The sequence below is a fragment of the Neoarius graeffei genome, chromosome 4, assembly GCF_027579695.1.
Source record: "Neoarius graeffei isolate fNeoGra1 chromosome 4, fNeoGra1.pri, whole genome shotgun sequence".
NCBI lineage: Eukaryota > Metazoa > Chordata > Actinopteri > Siluriformes > Ariidae > Neoarius > Neoarius graeffei.
In genome coordinates, this window is record NC_083572.1 from 1,115,176 (window position 1) to 1,132,527 (window position 17,352).

The window sequence follows — 17,352 nt, forward strand, 5'->3', positions numbered from 1 at the left end:
CCTAGCCCAAATGAGGCCCATGTGGGCCCCAACTGTATGTGTGAATGAATGAATGAATGAATGGATGGTTTATTTCGAAATTCATATTTACACATATATCTGAACATAAAATTTACAAAACGCGATTCCGAGGTGACCCCCAAAGACAAATAGTCTGTCAGCCAAATTAACTATATACATCCAATAGTATTATTTACATTTGTGTGGCTGGAGGACACCCTATTAAAAAGAAAAAAAGAGAAAAAAAAAAGTCATGAGAAATGAGAAAAAAAAAACAAAAATAGTAAAATTAACGAAAAAAATGAAATATACAGAAATAATCAAAACTCAAGATATGTTAGTGTATTGTACCATATGGGACAAATCGAGGGGAAAAATTTAAAGAAAAAACCCCCCTGTTTGCAGGGAAAGGTTCACATACTTTTGCCACTCACAGATATGTAATATTGGATCATTTTCCTCAATAAATAAATGACCAAGTATAATATTTTTGTCTCATTTGTTTAACTGGGTTCTCTTTATCTACTTTTAGGACTTGTGTGAAAATCTGATGATGTTTTAGGACATATTTATGCAGAAGTCTAGAACAGTCTAAAGGGCTCACAAACTTTCAAGCACCACTGTAAATTTAATCTTGCACAGAAAAATCTCTCAATATAAGAATTTTAAAAACAGCTAAAATTCATCTCACTGATTTATAATAGAATTTCATTATTTTTAAAATTGTTTCTAAATAATTTCAGTTTCATTACTGCAGGATATTAAAACAAAATGAAAAAAGTAGTTCAATAAAACATGACCATTACATCATAATTAGAAAACTTTAATTCTGTATTTTAAAAGTACTGGCTGCAATCATGGTTTGTTTATTGTTTAATACAATAGAATAATGAAATCACTTGTCAAATAATCATGCGATTATTTTAATTCATTTGTATTTTATTTTAAAATCTGGGAGCCTGTAAAGAGAGAGAGAGTTCGAGCCAGTAATCGGTGTTAAAGATGTTTATTAGATATTTACACTCAGTCCTGTACATCCAGCTGTTATAATTTAACAAACAAAAAGCACCTTACAATTAAAAAAACGTACCGCATTAGGAGCGCTGGGACTAAATCTGTGTGTGTCAGAAATCTCTCTCTCTCTCACACACACACACACACACTTCTTCATTGTTAAAGAGTCTGAATAAAACACTCCAGTGTGCTAATTACAAAATTAAAATTCTAATTACATCAAAAACATTTACATTTTAATGAAAGCCTGAGAAATCTCTCTCCCTCACACACACACACACACACACACGTGTTTCTAAAACCTGAGATGTTTTGTGAGCCATGTAGCTCATCAGAAGCCACACCCTGAGAGCGTTCCCTCACCGAAGCTGAGGTTTCAGGAGATCAGCCCTGAGTAAAGCGAGACGTTCAGATCAGTCAGATTAGATTTGTGATGAAGGTTTTCAGTGTTTTAACGTCACCTCGAAACTCCACGGAGGAAACAGGAGTCATTTCTCCCCCCATGAATAAAAGTCACTCCTGAGCTGCAGAACACTGATTTCCCCTCATCACCCCCTCACTGCGCCTCCTGCTGGGGGAGTGTGAGAACAACCACCACCTCAGAACCGCTCCGTCAGCTTCAGCAGGAAAATTATTTCTATTCATCATTATAATATACACTATAATTATACAAAACGCTGATTAAACATCAATTTAATAAAATACATTTTTAAAATAAACAATAAACAGTATTTTTGGTGCAAAACATCAGACAGTGTCAGTGCCGTAGCCACAATGTGTGTGCAGATACAGTGGCTTTACCCTGAGCTGGGGTTTAAAAAAAAAAAGGGGAGGGGGTTCTCTTAAAGCCCCGTCCTCTGGACCCCACCCTAAACATAAACTGAAATACTTTTTTTTTTTTAGTTTAAGAGTGCATGGTATCAGGGTGGGGTCCAGGGGGTGTTGGTGGTGGGTCATGGCTGGGGTCCACTGAAGGTGGAGATGGGTAAACACAGCAGAGAGCAGAACGTTTGATCCATCTGACTGGACAGAGCTCTCGCCTTCACCCAGTCAGAACAACCATCAGGCTTATAACACACCGACACCTCACACCTGTTACACACACACACACACATGAATGAGTGGGAAAACAAGTGAATGAGTTAATGAGCGAGTGGATAAGTGAGGGAGTGTGTCAGTACCGGGTGACGCTCTGTAAAATCTTTTTCTCGTCCTGATCCAGACACACAGCAAACGTCGTGTTTCCGGAACCACAAACCCGAAACCTGTCCACCTTCACCTGAGTTACACTCAACTGCTGGACAGCACACACACACACACACACACACACACACACACACACACACACACACACACACACACACACACACACCAGAACATCATCAGAGTGACACCATTTACACACCACCTGCTGCAGAACAGAAGAATCTGAACTTTACTGGAAACAACAGACTTTTTTTTTTTTTAAACAAGTGAAATATAATTAACACTTTACACACCAATCAAATCACGTGATTCTGGGTTGAAAGTAACTGTTGCTTCGTTTCTGATAAACTTATTTTCAGAGTCATAAACCACATAAAACTGTATTTCAGATAGTGAGCGCTGCGGTGCGGTTTAACGGGGGGGAGGGGCTTTCCTGTGTGATGGAAGATTTTAAAAACAAACAAACAAAAAAAACCCAACTGTTTACATAAAACATTTTATATTCATGAAGATTCTCACATTTATATAAATCAGATAAAAATTAACACACAGTTTGTTTTATATAAATATGACTGATGAGATTAGTTTAAACTTATTTTTCTGCGATACTCGTCATCTAATCTGGAATAAAATTATTTTTCAGTGCAGTGGAATTCATAAATTATTATTTCAAGAGAAATCAAGTGTAATTGTTTTTAATCAATAATTTTATTTAATTTATGATTTATTAATGTTGAAATCAAGTTAGATATAATAAGGATGTTTTTATTACAGCCATCAGTGAACATAATAATAATAATAATAATAATAATAATAATAAAAAATCTTAATTTTATATGTTTTAATTTGAGAGTTTAATTGCGTCTGTTTTAATAATCTTTCCTCCAGCTGATGTAAAGTTGCTGTCTGATCATTTTAAAGCAAAATAAAATTAAGCGAATCACAGCAACCTTTTTTTTTTTTTTTTAAATGTTGAAGCCGAGCTGCAGAGTCAAAGCGAGAGTTTTGTGGCTCACCGACACCAAAACAAAAAACACCAATGTGTGAAACGCTGCAGTGAAAAACACAAGCGCTCCGGTGGCTGTCGGTGCCGTGTGTGTGCACACGTTTACACTGTATATCGCACGCTTGTCGTGTTTGTGTTTGGTTGCATGTTTTGCACTGTCGCTAAACCCCGCTTCCTTCCTGCACATGAAATTTTCATCTCAACAGATTGGTGTGTAAGAGAATTTTTGTCCTCCTTATTCTTCATCACAACTCTTTACTTTCTCTCAGTTCCACCTTTAATCGTCACCCGCGTTACCTGATTGTAGCTTCTTTTCGTTTTGGAGTTCTGCCTCTTTAACACCTCCGTCATGGTCAGCTGCAGGATCTCCATTTTAGGATCTGGATTTAAAAAACAAACAAAAAATCCTCAGAGTCATTACGTGCACATCAGCTCGGTCTGATTTTAACAATAATCCATTACGCTGCTGTGTCACACGACTCGAACTACAGTCAGTCACACTTCCTCAGGTTTACTTTAATGATGGAGGTTTGCAGTGCAGCCTCTGTTCTGAATCACACTGCGTTAACGAGCTTTAATACACGCCGGTCTCGACATCAGCACCATGAGTGACGATCAAGACCGTCAGTAAAACAGGAGTTCATGAAGTAAATAATAAAAGCTAAAATATCAGACCCTGGGGATTTATTACCAAATATAACATCAGGAAAGATTCGATATAAACCAGCACGAGGACAGAAAACAGAGAGAAGCAAACAGTGAACGACAGGAATACAGAGGAGAGAACGAATAAAAACAAACACCACTGAACAAACTGCAAGCACGAGACGAGTGAAGAGAGACGAAGTTTTCTAATCGATAATTAATTTCACTCTCACTGTGTCTGTTCCATTTAGTGAAATCACTGATCACATGACCAGCAGCTCAAAGTCCCAGGTGTGTGTGTGTGTGTGTGTGTGTGTGTGTGTGAGTGAGAGAGAGAGAGAGAGAGAGAGAGAGAGAGAACACACTCACCGAGTTCCTCCTGAGTCCTGCACACTTTAGTCAGGTTAATCGAAGTGCACACTTTCTCTGCCCTCGTCTTCTGACTCCGCCCACTGATGACCACCTGAGGAGAGAGAGGGAGACAGACGGATAAATAGACAGACAGACAGGTAACGCGAGTGCTGTATAAAAGGTGAAGTTCGTACCCGATTACAAACGACCTCGAGTGAGAGTGGAACCGCCTCCCGATCTCCATCAATACCAAACCTCTTACTCGCAGCTCCTACACACACACACACACACACACACACACACACGGTATTATTTTGTCAGTGTTTATAATGTTGATCTAACTGAATATGTTTATGATTGTTTTGTGTAGTCAGATTCCCCTGATTAGCGGGTTATCATCAGCCGCCATGGCGGTTAGCAGGTTCGTAGCAGTCGCCATGTTTAGAGGCTGCCATGATAAGTTGCAGTTGCCATGGTGATTGTCAAGTCAAGTTTATTTGTATCGTGCTTTTAACAATAGACATTGTCGCAAAGCAGCTTTACAGAATCTGAATGACCCAAGACATGAGCTAATTTTATCCCTAATCTATCCCCAATGATGAAGCCTGTGGCGACGGTGGCAAGGAAAAACTCCCTCAGACGACATGAGGAAGAAACCTCGAGAGGAACCAGACTCAAAAGGGAACCCATCCTCATTTGGGCAACAACAGACAGCCTGACTATAACATTAACAGTTTTAACAAAGTCAGTTTGGTTGATGTTATAAACTCTTCATTGTTGGAAACTTGAGTGCAAAACTGTTCATGACAACTGCAGTCCTAAAGTTAGCAAGTCAACTGTAGTCCTCAGCCATAAAAGCATTACTGTAAGAGTCCAGAGCGTCCTCCAGGTGTGACTTTCAACTGTCCACATGGGTGTTCGTAGCCCCTGGCATGATGATTCATGGTCAGTGGAGGTTGGTGTCATGATTAAAGGAAGTTGCCAGGGTGATACCCAGCTGTTGGCAGTTGGCATGGTGACATTTTGGGGTTGCCATGGTGATTGGATGCATTTTGAAAGTTGACATGGTGATGTAATTTATAGGCATTTGCCACGGTAATTTCCTAGCAGTTGCCATGGCGATTTTCTAATTAATGGAGGTTGGTCTTGTAATTAAAGGTGGCTGCCATGGTGACTGGCTCTTACCCATGGCTTTGATGGCTCTGGTGGCTGCTGTGTGTCCAAGTTCCAGTGAGTGGATGAACACTTCAGTCCTCGTCTCTCCTCCGGCCAGCGTCAGCTACACACACACACACACACAGTTACTTAACACCTTTCGTTATGTAGAACAGTGGCAGAACTCAAGTGACGCATAATCAAAGTGTGTGTGTGTGTGTGTGTGTGTGTGTGTGTGTATACCTCAGCCTGGTACAGTTGGATCAGTGCAGGTCGAGCTGCGTTTCTGCAGTAATACAGCAGCAGGTCGGCCATGATGGGTAAACACTCCTCTACTGAGTCCTCTACACACTCAGAGTCTGATTTGGATGTCTGCTGTGGGGTCGACGTGAGCACACACACACACACACACACAATAAAAAAAAAAAAAAAAAACCCACTAGTATTAATATAACAGGCTTGACTATTTAAAGTGTAAAGTGTGTGTGTGTGTGTGTGTGTGTCTCTCTCACCTGACACACCACATGCAGCGGCAGGTTGAGCAGACAGAGTGTGTTTCTCTCGTACCACGGGTCCAGCATGCCAAGAAGGTGAGCGATGTTGTTGGTGCTGTACTCATAAACCTCTGTGTTCACTTCCTAAACACCAAGAACACCGTCATCAGCAACACACACACACACACACACACACTACAGTACGGTGTGTTCTGATTGGCTGAAAGCTGTACAATATGTAGAAGCCACACCCATAGGATTACACAACAAAAACAGACAGAAAGAGAGACAGACAGTCTCCAGGTCTGATCTCACCTGTGCACTTTTGAATGGACTTGTGCTGATCTGACTCACTCCTGCGCTCACTATCGGATCTCTCTTCACTGGAATAAAGAAGAACTTCATCCTGCAGTGTTTAGTGAGTCGTGGTGAAAGTTTTTCTCTCGTCCTCAGGCTGTTATACGCCCGTGCCAGTTTCCCCGCCACGTGATCGGCCCCGAACACCATCACCCTGATCAGTACGGTGCCCTCGCCCTCGTCCTCGTCACTGCTGAGGATGGGCCGCTTCCTGTAGCACACCGGCCTCAGGGCCGCCCTCTCACTCTGCCCCGGCTCCACCGCGAGCGTCAGCACCTGCTGCGGCACGGAGTTGGAGCGTTTGGAGCGAGCAGCGGGCACGAAGTCCTTCTTATCTTTACTGTCCGTGTTCCCCAGACTCTTAGCACGGCAGAGGGAATGTCCTCGCGGTTTAAACAGGCGCGAGAGACGCTTGGAAAGTACGGTGCTGTTTTTAGTTTTACCTATCGGCACCAGAACATGTGGATCCTCCTCAATGTCCTCGCAGAAGTCGCTGTCTGTTCCTGAAGCCTGAGACGACGATGACAGAGTGGAGACCGGAGAGAAGTCGGATGACGTGGACAACATGGAGTCCTTGGATGCCGTGGACAGAGAGGATGTGGTGGAGAACATGGACGCCCGTGGGTCCACGCAGTCCTCTGTCTCATACCGCTCAATCTCCACCTCCTCGTCTTCTTCCTCTTCTTCATCTGCATCCTCTTCATCAACCTCATCCTCCTCCATCTGACCCTCAGAGAAGAGCGACGCCAGTTCAGGCTCGGACTCCAAGAACTCACTCAGGACGTCTGCGGAGACACAGAGAACAGACGGGGGATCAGATGCCACTCCAAAGAGCCAACATCAAAATGCACAGCCGCGTCACTTCCACAGCGTTAACACAAAGATTCACGATTTTATTTTATTTCATCACAAAACAACAAAAACATTCACTCACCAAAATTATCCGTGTCCCAGGGGATCATGTAGCACTTTGCTGTGGGCAACTTCAGAACCTGTAGCATCCCTGTACACACACACACACACACACACACACACACACACACACACACCTGCTGAGTTCTGGACTCTGATTGGTCAGGTGTTGATTAATTCTCTCTAACAGCAGCTCTGTTAGGTTTACAGTATATTAATACACTCGCTCTGATATGCTGTGGTTTCCATAGTAACAGCTCAGTCACAGGGGCGTGTCCAGCAGACACTCCACTGATCATACTAATCTGCTGAAATTTTCCTGGAATAAGGACGTGTGTGTGTGTGTGTGTGTGTGTGTGTGTGTGTGTGTAGTTTCTGGAAGGAGTCTCCAGTGTCAGTGCTGCGTAACAGTCGGAGGTGAAGCTAGAACTGTAAGTACAGAGGAGTTTACGGTTCTTTACAGTTCTTGGTAGCGCGTAACGAGCTCTTATTAACTCTGAATGAGAGTGAGGCTGGTGAGAGAGCGACTGTTTATAGCTGTAATCATGTATCAGTGTGTGATTGGTTCTGTACCGTCTGACGTCGCACTGTTGCATGCTGGGATATTGAGTTTTTCCCGCACTTCCTCCAGACCTTTCAGGACGTGGGCTCGAGCGGCGGTGGTGTCTGTCATGGCTGCTGCAGTCTCCAAGATCACTGATACACACGACAGTGTGTGAGACAGCGCATCATCACTGAGAGACTGAACACAGACACACAGTTTGTTAAAACCCACAATACATGATTAATATAAATATAATGAATATATATGTGTGTGTGTGTGTGTGTGTGTGTGTGTGTGTGTACCTGAAGTGTGAGGTGTACAGTGTGTGTGTGATATTTTGTGCCCAGGCTGCACTGAAATGCATGTCTGATGAGGTTAATGCTGATCTCTCTCTGAGACACGCTGACGGCACTGAGCTGCTGAACAACAGACAGAAACATCTGGGGGACATCAGCCGGGTTCAGCAACAACACCGTACTGCGCACGCACACACACACACACACACACACACACACACACACACACACGTTATGAAGGAACACACAACTGAGAACAGAACTGTCTCAAAGTAGAAATAGTGACTCTCACTCCATTAAAGGTGTGTGTGTGTAAAAAAAAAGAAAAAAGTAAGCCATTTGAACGTAGAGTGTGTATGAAGGACAGAAGACTTGCAGGCGTAAGATAAAACAGCAGACAGGAAGGAACAGTTTCCTGAAGAACACACTCACATGGTTTTGTGGCGCTGACACTCAGCAGTGATGCCCTGTTCCTCTTTCACCAACCTGTGATACGAAATCCCTGACACACAGACACACACACAATCATTCATCAGTGTCCATTTCACAATGTTCTTTTTTTTTAAAAAACATGACGCACTAAATCATGTGCCGAGTGACGGCTGAGCAGATCACATGACCTCACTGTAGGCACTTCTTTCATTAACTGACTTGTTGCTGACCCCACAATCTGACCGAGCTGCGAGCAGGCTGAGAGTGTGGAGCACATACAGCGAGAGTAGAAATATTTTAACTCCAGACAGATTTCTAACATCTAATGGTGAAAGTTTGGCTGCAGCTACTAACACACCACTGGGGGGCAGTGTAACTATAATTACGCTACTGTAGGTGATGACAAGTGTACATACCAGGGTCTGTGTGTGAGAGACAGAGTGTGTGTGTGTGTGTGTGTGTGTGTGTGTGTGTGTGTGTGTGTGTTTTACCCGGTGCCCTCAGCTCCTGCTGTATAGTTGTTAGAAGACCGCGACACACACTGCTGTACGGTTCAGGCCACGTGAGGAAACCATGGAACACTTCACGCGCTTCTACCAGGAGCTCACACCCTGTTGGACAGAAGGGAGTCTGGGGGCGGAACAATCACATTACAGCATTATTATTGGACAGAATGTGTGCAGGATGTGAGTCATGTGTGGAAAGGGGTGGAGCAAGGAACAGAAAAGGAAGATTAAAATAAATTATTCAAATCATTATTAAAGATTACTCTGTGTGTGTGTGTGTGTGTGTGTGTGTGTGTGTGTGTGTTACCTGTAGAAGCGTGGACTCAAACATGATGGTGAGAGGAGCCACCAACTCATACTCACACTCCTCCTGGACCTGTACACACATGCACACCCCTTAATTACAGTAAACTGCGACAGAGAGACACCAGCAGCGGGAGCTGGAACTGATTTGAAAGCAGTATGGGGTGCCAATAATTAATGCTGTAGTACTGTGTGTTACCTGTCTTGCTTTCTTGAGAATCTGTTTCAGGAGGATGAGGAAGTTCTCTGGATCTCTCTTCAGGAGTTCCTCCAAACTCCAGCGGTTCATACACCATCCAGCTACACACACACACACACACACACACGTTACACCAATTAGGGAGCAGAACCTGAAACAGAACCAAACTCTGTGCTGCTGAACTCAACCCCTACAGGGAGATCAGTGGGACTGTAAAAGTACGAGTTTAAAGGGTGCATTTATTTTTAGACCATTTCACCGGAGTACATTTCAAATCTGACTAGGATCCAATTAACCTGTACACTTTAAATTCAAACAAACTAGTACACACTGCAACTAACACACTTCCAATTAACCAGCACACTTAACATTCAAGCAGTACACACGGGAAGTTTAGTGAGTAAACCTCAACACACTCCGTCTGAATTAACACCAGCACTTTAATATCCAAATAGCGCACACGTTCAGTCTGAGCAGTGCACATCAGCGTTAGTGCTGCACTCCTCGTGTCTAAAGTTCCAATCCCAACTCGCACACGTTAACTCTGCACTTACACACCGAGTGTTTCACACCTCACACACACAACAGCTCCTTCTACAGTCTAATGGTTTAGGACTCAGGAAGTCTGTTAGTTCAAAAGGGTAAACAAGATTGCTTTGGTGTGTGTGTGTGTGTGTGTACACTCCATAACCTCTCACCCATCGAGGAGCAGAGCCTCAACTTCCTCTCTGAACCAACACTTCAAATGATACGTTTCCTCTGGTAATTTCTTAGAACTCTATCAATATGTACGCGCGCGCACACTCTCGCTCTCACACGACAAAAAGTTGAGATGTGTGATTACCCAGAGCCGCGACACCAGTTTTACACAAACAGTTTCAGTCCATGAGCTGGTGTGTGTGTGTGTGTAGTTTTGTACTGAACGTTTTACACGTCCTTTATTTATTAGCAACATTAGCCTCAAAGCTCCAGCACAAAACTAATGAGGAAAACAAGCCCCGCCCCTTTTTGACAGGAGGACACTGATCATACTGCAGAATAAAGGCCGTATGATCTCTGAGACAGACAGATGGACAGTTAGACAGGGATACAGACAATCAGTTAGACAGACAGACAGACAGACAGAGAGTAAGACAGTTTCTCACTGTTCCAGGACTGAGAGAGGAGTTCAGATGATCGGAGGCCATCGAGGCAGCGATCCAAAGCGTGCTGGATCCGGTCCTCTGTGCATGAGGTGTGCTGCATCTTCACACTTCCTGTACACACACACACACACACACACACACACACAAAATATTTGTGAGGACTGAGATTACATCTACAATAAGGTCCAAAATCAGGTTCTGTAACATTTTCCTGTACGCTGCGTTCTAATTGGCTGAGAGCGGTACGCTGTGTTCTATTATACGCTGTGGTCTCCCTGCCACATTTACTCAATCGCCTGCAGTCCATCCAAAACTCAGCAGCTCGAGTCCTCACACTCCCCAAGCGCACTGCTCACATCACTCCTGTTTTACAGCAACTGCACTGGTTGCCAGTTATCGCTCGGATTAAATACAAAATCTTGCTTTTAACCTATAAAGCTCTTCATGGTTTCACCCCTTCCTGTCTCTGTGAGCTAATTCATCTGCACTGTCCCTCCCGCTCCCTCAGATCTTCTGTCTGTGGACTTCTGACTGTTCCACGGTTTAAACTGGATCTGTGGGTGGCAGATCATTCAGTGCTGCTGCTCCTAAACTTTGGAACTCGTTACCACAATCGCTTCGTGACTCTTCCACTCTCTCTTCCTTCAAAGCCAACCTGAAAACTTTCCTCTTTACCTCACATTATTCTTCCTAGTTTCTTTTTGGGTGGTAATTCTTTTGTAAAGCGTCCTTGGGTTTGTGAAAGGCGCTATATAAATTGAAATTATTATTATTATTTATTGCTTGTGTTCGCGTTGCTGTTCTAACAAAGATCAATTTCTCCTTTATTCCAGGTGACTGAAACTGATCAACACCCAACAAATGCAGAAAATTTGGTGAGAGAGAGACAGACAGACAGAGAGCACGGGCGATTGCTCTAAGACAGCGAGGGAGGCTCAGCCTCCTCTAAAAATGATGAACATCGTGTAGGATGAATTGCGCTAGGCTTATGTTATAGCCGACCTTATAACATTGCTATTTCAGATCCAGAATCATAGAAATATATGTGCTCAACCCACTACAGTGCGAAATCATTCCGTTATAACTTTCCCCAGTTCGCCTAATGTGTGCGTGAGTTTTTCCCCCTCGTGACAGCGCGATGCAGCCCAGCCTCAGTGCACTTCAATGGCATTTGGGAGCTCTGCGCTTTCAATATCAAAATGCAAGACGGTTATTGGACAAATACTGCGAAAACGCCCGCCCACGGACTCCCAGCCTCACAGTGGGAGGGACATGGCAGTTTCCGCGAGGAGACTGGTGATTGGTGAAAGCGGCCGGATATTTTCTTTGATTGACAGCTCGTTTCAACTATAGACAGGCAGCGGTGAATCTCAGTTCAGTCCCATGCAGATTCGCGAGTGCTGTGGTGTATTGTAAGAGATCAGCTTACATTTCGATTTCATTCATTACATACGGTTTCTACCAGCTTTTTTTGTTTGTATATATTTTCATTGTAAATAAAGTGTAAATATAGTGTTGTCAAGTTTGCTATCTTAGTTCCAGAAATTTTGTTTATTTGAGTGACTGAACTTGAACTTGAGGGGGCTAGTCAGCTAGCAAGAAAGCTGCGCACGGATGCCAAGCATTGCTGATTTAATTTTGGTGAAGCCATTTGCCAGTCTTCCTTTTGAGGAAAAAATTAAAATTAAAGAGCAGGGTAGACCAACGCCTCAAACTGACTTGGTGAAAAAGGTAGGGAATAATACTCGTTCCTTTCAGCTCTCCTGGTACGAGAAAGTGAATTGGCTAACAGCAAGTGACCCACATCAACAACAGTCAATAGGCTACTTTAGTAATATGTCATGGATGGACCAAAAATATAGAATCTATTTAAAATGTTTATGCTGAGTATATTATATTGGAATATATATTTTTCTGGATATGAATTAAACACAGCTACAATTTGGAAAACATTTTTAAACAAAAACACAGCCGGGTGATTCTCATGAAGCTGCAGTGAACATGTCCAGGATGCATTTTCCAAAATCAATACTTAATTCACATAAACTCTGATATTTTGTGTAAAGAAAATAGGGAGCACTATATGGACAAATGGTTTTCATCATCATATAAACTAATTTTTATATCAATTAAACAAAAAATCTATGGAAATTCTCATTACCGTTATGTGTCCGCATCCCTTTTTTTAATGTTTACTTTAAATCATGTAAAAATTCCTAATTATATAAAAAATAATACAGTGTAAAGTTATTTTAAAACATCTATATTTATGCATAATTAATATTTTTTGTGTTGAACAAAAAAAGGTACTTGATTTTAAACAAAATAACTGTCCACACCAAATGTTTCTCATTACCGTTTCATGATTTCACCCCCCTATAAAAAGTATACCGTGCCTTTAAATTGATCAGCTATCCCATGATGCATCACTTCAGATACAAGATTAAAAATGGAGACAAGGTCAGTTGCTCACTCTTCTCTTACTTTGTGATATTTATGTTAATGTTGCTAAATCTGTCCTCAGTTACACTGTCTATTATCATTACCATTATGGTTTAATACTCATCTCATCTCATTATCTCTAGCCGCTTTATCCTTCTACAGGGTTGCAGGCGAGCTGGATCCTATCCCAGCTGACTACGGGTGAAAGGCGGGGTTCACCCTGGACAAGTCGCCAGGTCATCACAGGGCTGACACATAGACACAGACAACCATTCACACTCACATTCACACCTACGCTCAATTTAGAGTCACCAGTTAACCTAACCTGCATGTCTTTGGACTGTGGGGGAAACCGGAGCACCCGGAGGAAACCCACGCAGACACGGGGAGAACATGCAAACTCCGCACAGAAAGGCCCTCGCCGGCCCTGGGGCTCGAACCCAGGACCTTCTTGCTGTGAGGCGACAGTGCTAACCACTACACCACTGTGCCGCCCCGGTTTAATACTCATTACTTTTAAAAATAAAAAAAATATTATTTTATGATTATTATCACAATATAAGGCTTTAACATGTGGCAAAGTTATAGGTTGCTAGCATTTCAGGTTATTTGTGAAATTAGCCAAGAGTATCTCGTTACCGTTACTCAATATTCTCATTACCATGTACTGTGAGGGCAATAAATAAATGTCAAAAAAAAAAATAAAGTAATTGTCATGGACTGTTCATTTAATGGGATATTTTGTGGAAATATGAAATAAATTGTCAAAAAATGTTTTTAACTCATGATCTAGCTTCATCATTTACTGTAACAGTGATGAGAATTATTCTGGATCATGTAAGCCTCAAATAAGAATAAAATTCTATTAAAATATTTTTACATTAAAAAAAGATCAACATAGTAAAGTTCATGCTCTATTTTAGGCTCTCAACTTGAAAAAATACTGAAATGAGGTGAAAAACTTTATATGTTAATGTGAAGGTCTTCATGAGAATCACCCAGCCGAGAACATTTCACACTACAGACCTGGATTAAAAGTGAAGGGTTATCAAAATTGTCAATAAAACATTTCTCAGTCAAAATAAGTAAAATATAGGGAAAGTGTCATTGAATGAAATGTGTGGCCCCCAGCTCTATGTTTGGCTCCCCAAGGTCAGTGCTTGTGCCTATTCCAGAACACTCTGCTGTTACTGCTGAGGTTCCTGACAAAGAGCTGCTTTCAATAATGATCAATTTTTAAACAACATGCCACAATTTTAAAATATAAAATGTGAAAATATACCCCTCCCCCCCAACACCACCATCATGTATATTGGACAGTAGGCTAATGGGCCAGAAGAACCTGTTATTTCACAGTTTGTGACGCTGCCAACAATCAGCCAGATCAGAGGCAAGAGTATGGGCAAAATTGATGTGTTTTTTCTTTTAAAATCTGGAAATATCATAATTGACCAGCCTCCCCGTTTGAAAGACTACCAGCCGCCACTGACGGAGAGAGACAGACAGACTCGTGTTTAGGGAAGTAACACACTAGATTAGATTTGCATGTATGATAAAGATACACGTCTAGGCAAATTATTTTACTTCCTAGAAAACACACACACACACCTCTTCTGGGGAATTTCTGGGGACTCGAGTGTCTCTTCCCATTTATCTATCTTCCTGGTTGTAAACCCGCTCAGCACCGAGCTTCCACAGAACATTATATGGAAATGATAAAGCTGGATTAACACACACACACACACACACACACACACACACACACACACACACACACACACACAGACTGAAGAGGTAGTGTATCATTTTATTTGTTGTGTAATGACCTTATAAAATCCATTTATGCCGATCTTCCAGTCCTCGGTGTGTGTGTGTGTGTTGTAGGTTGAATTGGGATTAATTAAATTATAAATTATGTGATAATTGATAATTAAATTAATCAATTTATAAATAAAGATCAGTCTCATAAAATCTTAAATTATTAATCTTAATACTCACCGTGAATGGTTACACTCAAGATTAATGGTAGCTCTGTATTAGATGGGAAACCCAGTTGTATACAAAAGCTAAATTCTGAAGGAAAAAGGAGTTCTAAATAGTTGACCTTGTGAATAAACAACAGGAACAAGTAAAATGCAATTCAATTTTATTAGCTTTTATTTGTCTACTACTCACTAATAATAATAAACTCAAAATACATTCAATGTCAGCAAAGGTAATAAGACAAAACAATGGAACAATTACACCTGGACTATAAATTTGAGGGAAAGAGAGAGAGAAAGAGATAGAAGGAAAAAAAAAAAGAAAAGAATCCCTTGTGTGTGCGTGTGTGTGAGGCTAGGGCAAGCCGATGCGTGTGTGTGTGTGTGTGTGTGTGTGACCTAGCTTGTCGTTAGCTAAAACAAAGGAATGTTAGCTAAAACAAAGGAATGTTAGCTAAATAGAACAAAGGATTAGCTCTGTAGCTAATGTGTGCTTTGTGTAGGTATCTGTGGGCAGATGCTAATGCTAGCCACTCTGGCAATGCTTAAACAAAATGGCGGTCAGTGCCTAGGTGTCGCATCACAGGTAACTCAATGAGGAAGGTATCAAAATGGCGTCGGAAAAATGGCGCCTGCAGGCCTAGTCGAGAACACAAGCCTACCAGCTAGCAATAAGTTGCTAAGGAGAATCTGACCACGCTACAGCTGGATCCAAACACTGCACTTAACAACAATTTCCAACAGACTATCTAGGCAAAGAACTCAACGCGAGAGAGAGAGAGAGAGAGAGAGAGAGAGAGAAAGAGTGTGAGAGAGTGTGTATATGTGTTGGATGGAGAGAACTAGGCCTTGTAGCGGTCTAGCCTCGGAGCTTAAAATAACAAACTTGTCGCTGCGCTGCTAATCAGATAGGGAAGCTAGCAATGGAGTTAAGGAAAGATATCATGCAAGATACCCTGTCTAACAAGTTCAAAGAAAAAAAACAGAAGAACCAAAACAAACAATAAAAACAAACAAACAATAAAAACAAACAAACACCTTCCGTGTCTGAGCGGGTATGCTAAATAGCTCAAAGCTTAAACATGACCCTAACAACCATCTGAATAAGCTATAAATTAAAAATTTGCCCAAGTGCCTACTCAATGCGATGGAAGTTCTTTCTCCGATGTCCGCGCTGAGGGTCGCAGTCCGAGGAGAGGAGGTTAGCGGCGCGTTGCGTCCAACCGCGGCTAACGAAGCAGGGAGATGAAGGCCTAGCTGGCCCACGGTGCTTCAGGAGAAACCTCCGGTGATGCGTCGACGAGAAAAAGGCTGAGAGGAGCGAAGCTGTCCGCAAATGCCTCTTAGCGTGGAAAACTACTTAACTGTAGTTAAACTTTGCAAAGGTTTAGAATCGAAACCACTATATCGCTGAAACTTAGCGGGTCGTTCAAAAGTTCGGCCGAAACTAATTTGAACAGGCTGTTCTCAGACAATAGCGGTTAGTCTCAACACTGTAGGCGAGCGTGCCTACAGTCCGTCCGACCACTCCAGTAGTCAGAACATGAGAGAGCGAATCGAGGCGCTCTCGATACAGTTAAAGCAGTTCCACTTCACGTCACATCCGGGTGGAGCGCGCAAGGAAATTGTGGGATCGTTATAGGGGGCGCTGGCGAGTTACCAACATTCCCCCCTTGGCCATAGGCGCTGAAAGGAGTGATACCCTATGGGCACATGGTGTTTAGTCTGCGACCCACGGTCCCTAGTAATCCACAATGAGGTAGTTCCACAATGAGGTAGTTCCACAATGAGGTAGTTCCAAGGGTCCTTTCTGTGAAAAGTCTTTCAGACACAGTTCAACAGTTCAATTCATTTCATACAGTCCATAAGATGCATAGGCACTTGGGCATGAAAGCATAGGCACTTGGACATGAAAACAATTACACTATGGCTACTTAACTACCTTCTACATACAATATTTCACACAGCAAACAAAAATAATCAAAACTCCATAAAGGAAAATGGAAAAGAGGGGTTAGTTAGCGTGTTAGCAAGCCTACTCTTCAAGAAAGTTAGTGGAGGCCTTAGGCCTGATGGAGAATCGGACAATGCCACGATCTAATTTCTCAGGTGCGTAGATCATTTTGTCCAGTTTGCGGTGTAGTGTCAGTATGTACCTATGTAGAGTGATGGCTATGAAGACTGTGATAACCCAACCGCTAGCTAGAAATCCCAGCGCAATTCGGCTTATTAAAGATCCTTGATCGGAAGAAGGGTTTGCGCGGTTATTCAAGAAAGTGGTAGCGATGCCAGTGGGCTTAAGATCGAATTGCACGGTTTTGGTCCCTTCCAGCAGTAGTTGTGCTTGGAGGGTGGAGTTTATC

At 42.4% G+C, this 17,352-nt stretch overlaps 1 protein-coding gene across 4 annotated transcripts in view; it reads right to left on the reverse strand.

Annotated features, from left to right (window-relative positions):
- Window positions 1–990: 990 nt before the first annotated feature.
- Window positions 991–17,352, reverse strand: part of pik3r5 (phosphoinositide-3-kinase, regulatory subunit 5) — a 53,483-nt gene continuing 37,121 nt past the window's right edge. Inside the window, exons 2-18 of one of the 4 annotated variants that reach the window (XM_060918554.1) lie at window positions 10,566–10,676; window positions 9,421–9,521; window positions 9,226–9,294; window positions 8,904–9,042; window positions 8,413–8,482; window positions 7,987–8,161; window positions 7,714–7,882; window positions 7,163–7,231; window positions 6,187–7,013; window positions 5,890–6,015; window positions 5,621–5,749; window positions 5,408–5,501; window positions 4,417–4,493; window positions 4,241–4,334; window positions 3,524–3,606; window positions 2,196–2,308; window positions 991–2,106 (exon numbers count right to left, since the gene is read on the reverse strand). In XM_060918554.1, coding sequence (XP_060774537.1) covers window positions 1,968–2,106; window positions 2,196–2,308; window positions 3,524–3,606; window positions 4,241–4,334; window positions 4,417–4,493; window positions 5,408–5,501; window positions 5,621–5,749; window positions 5,890–6,015; window positions 6,187–7,013; window positions 7,163–7,231; window positions 7,714–7,882; window positions 7,987–8,161; window positions 8,413–8,482; window positions 8,904–9,042; window positions 9,226–9,294; window positions 9,421–9,521; window positions 10,566–10,665 — 2,574 coding nt within the window. In that variant the 5' untranslated portion in view covers window positions 10,666–10,676 and the 3' untranslated portion in view covers window positions 991–1,967. Of the gene's footprint in view, window positions 2,107–2,195; window positions 2,312–3,523; window positions 3,607–4,240; window positions 4,335–4,416; window positions 4,494–5,407; window positions 5,502–5,620; window positions 5,753–5,889; window positions 6,016–6,186; window positions 7,014–7,162; window positions 7,232–7,713; window positions 7,883–7,986; window positions 8,162–8,412; window positions 8,483–8,903; window positions 9,043–9,225; window positions 9,295–9,420; window positions 9,522–10,565; window positions 10,677–17,352 lie in introns of all 4 variants that reach the window. The other 3 variants (XM_060918553.1, XM_060918552.1, XM_060918551.1) reach the window with 3 other exon arrangements.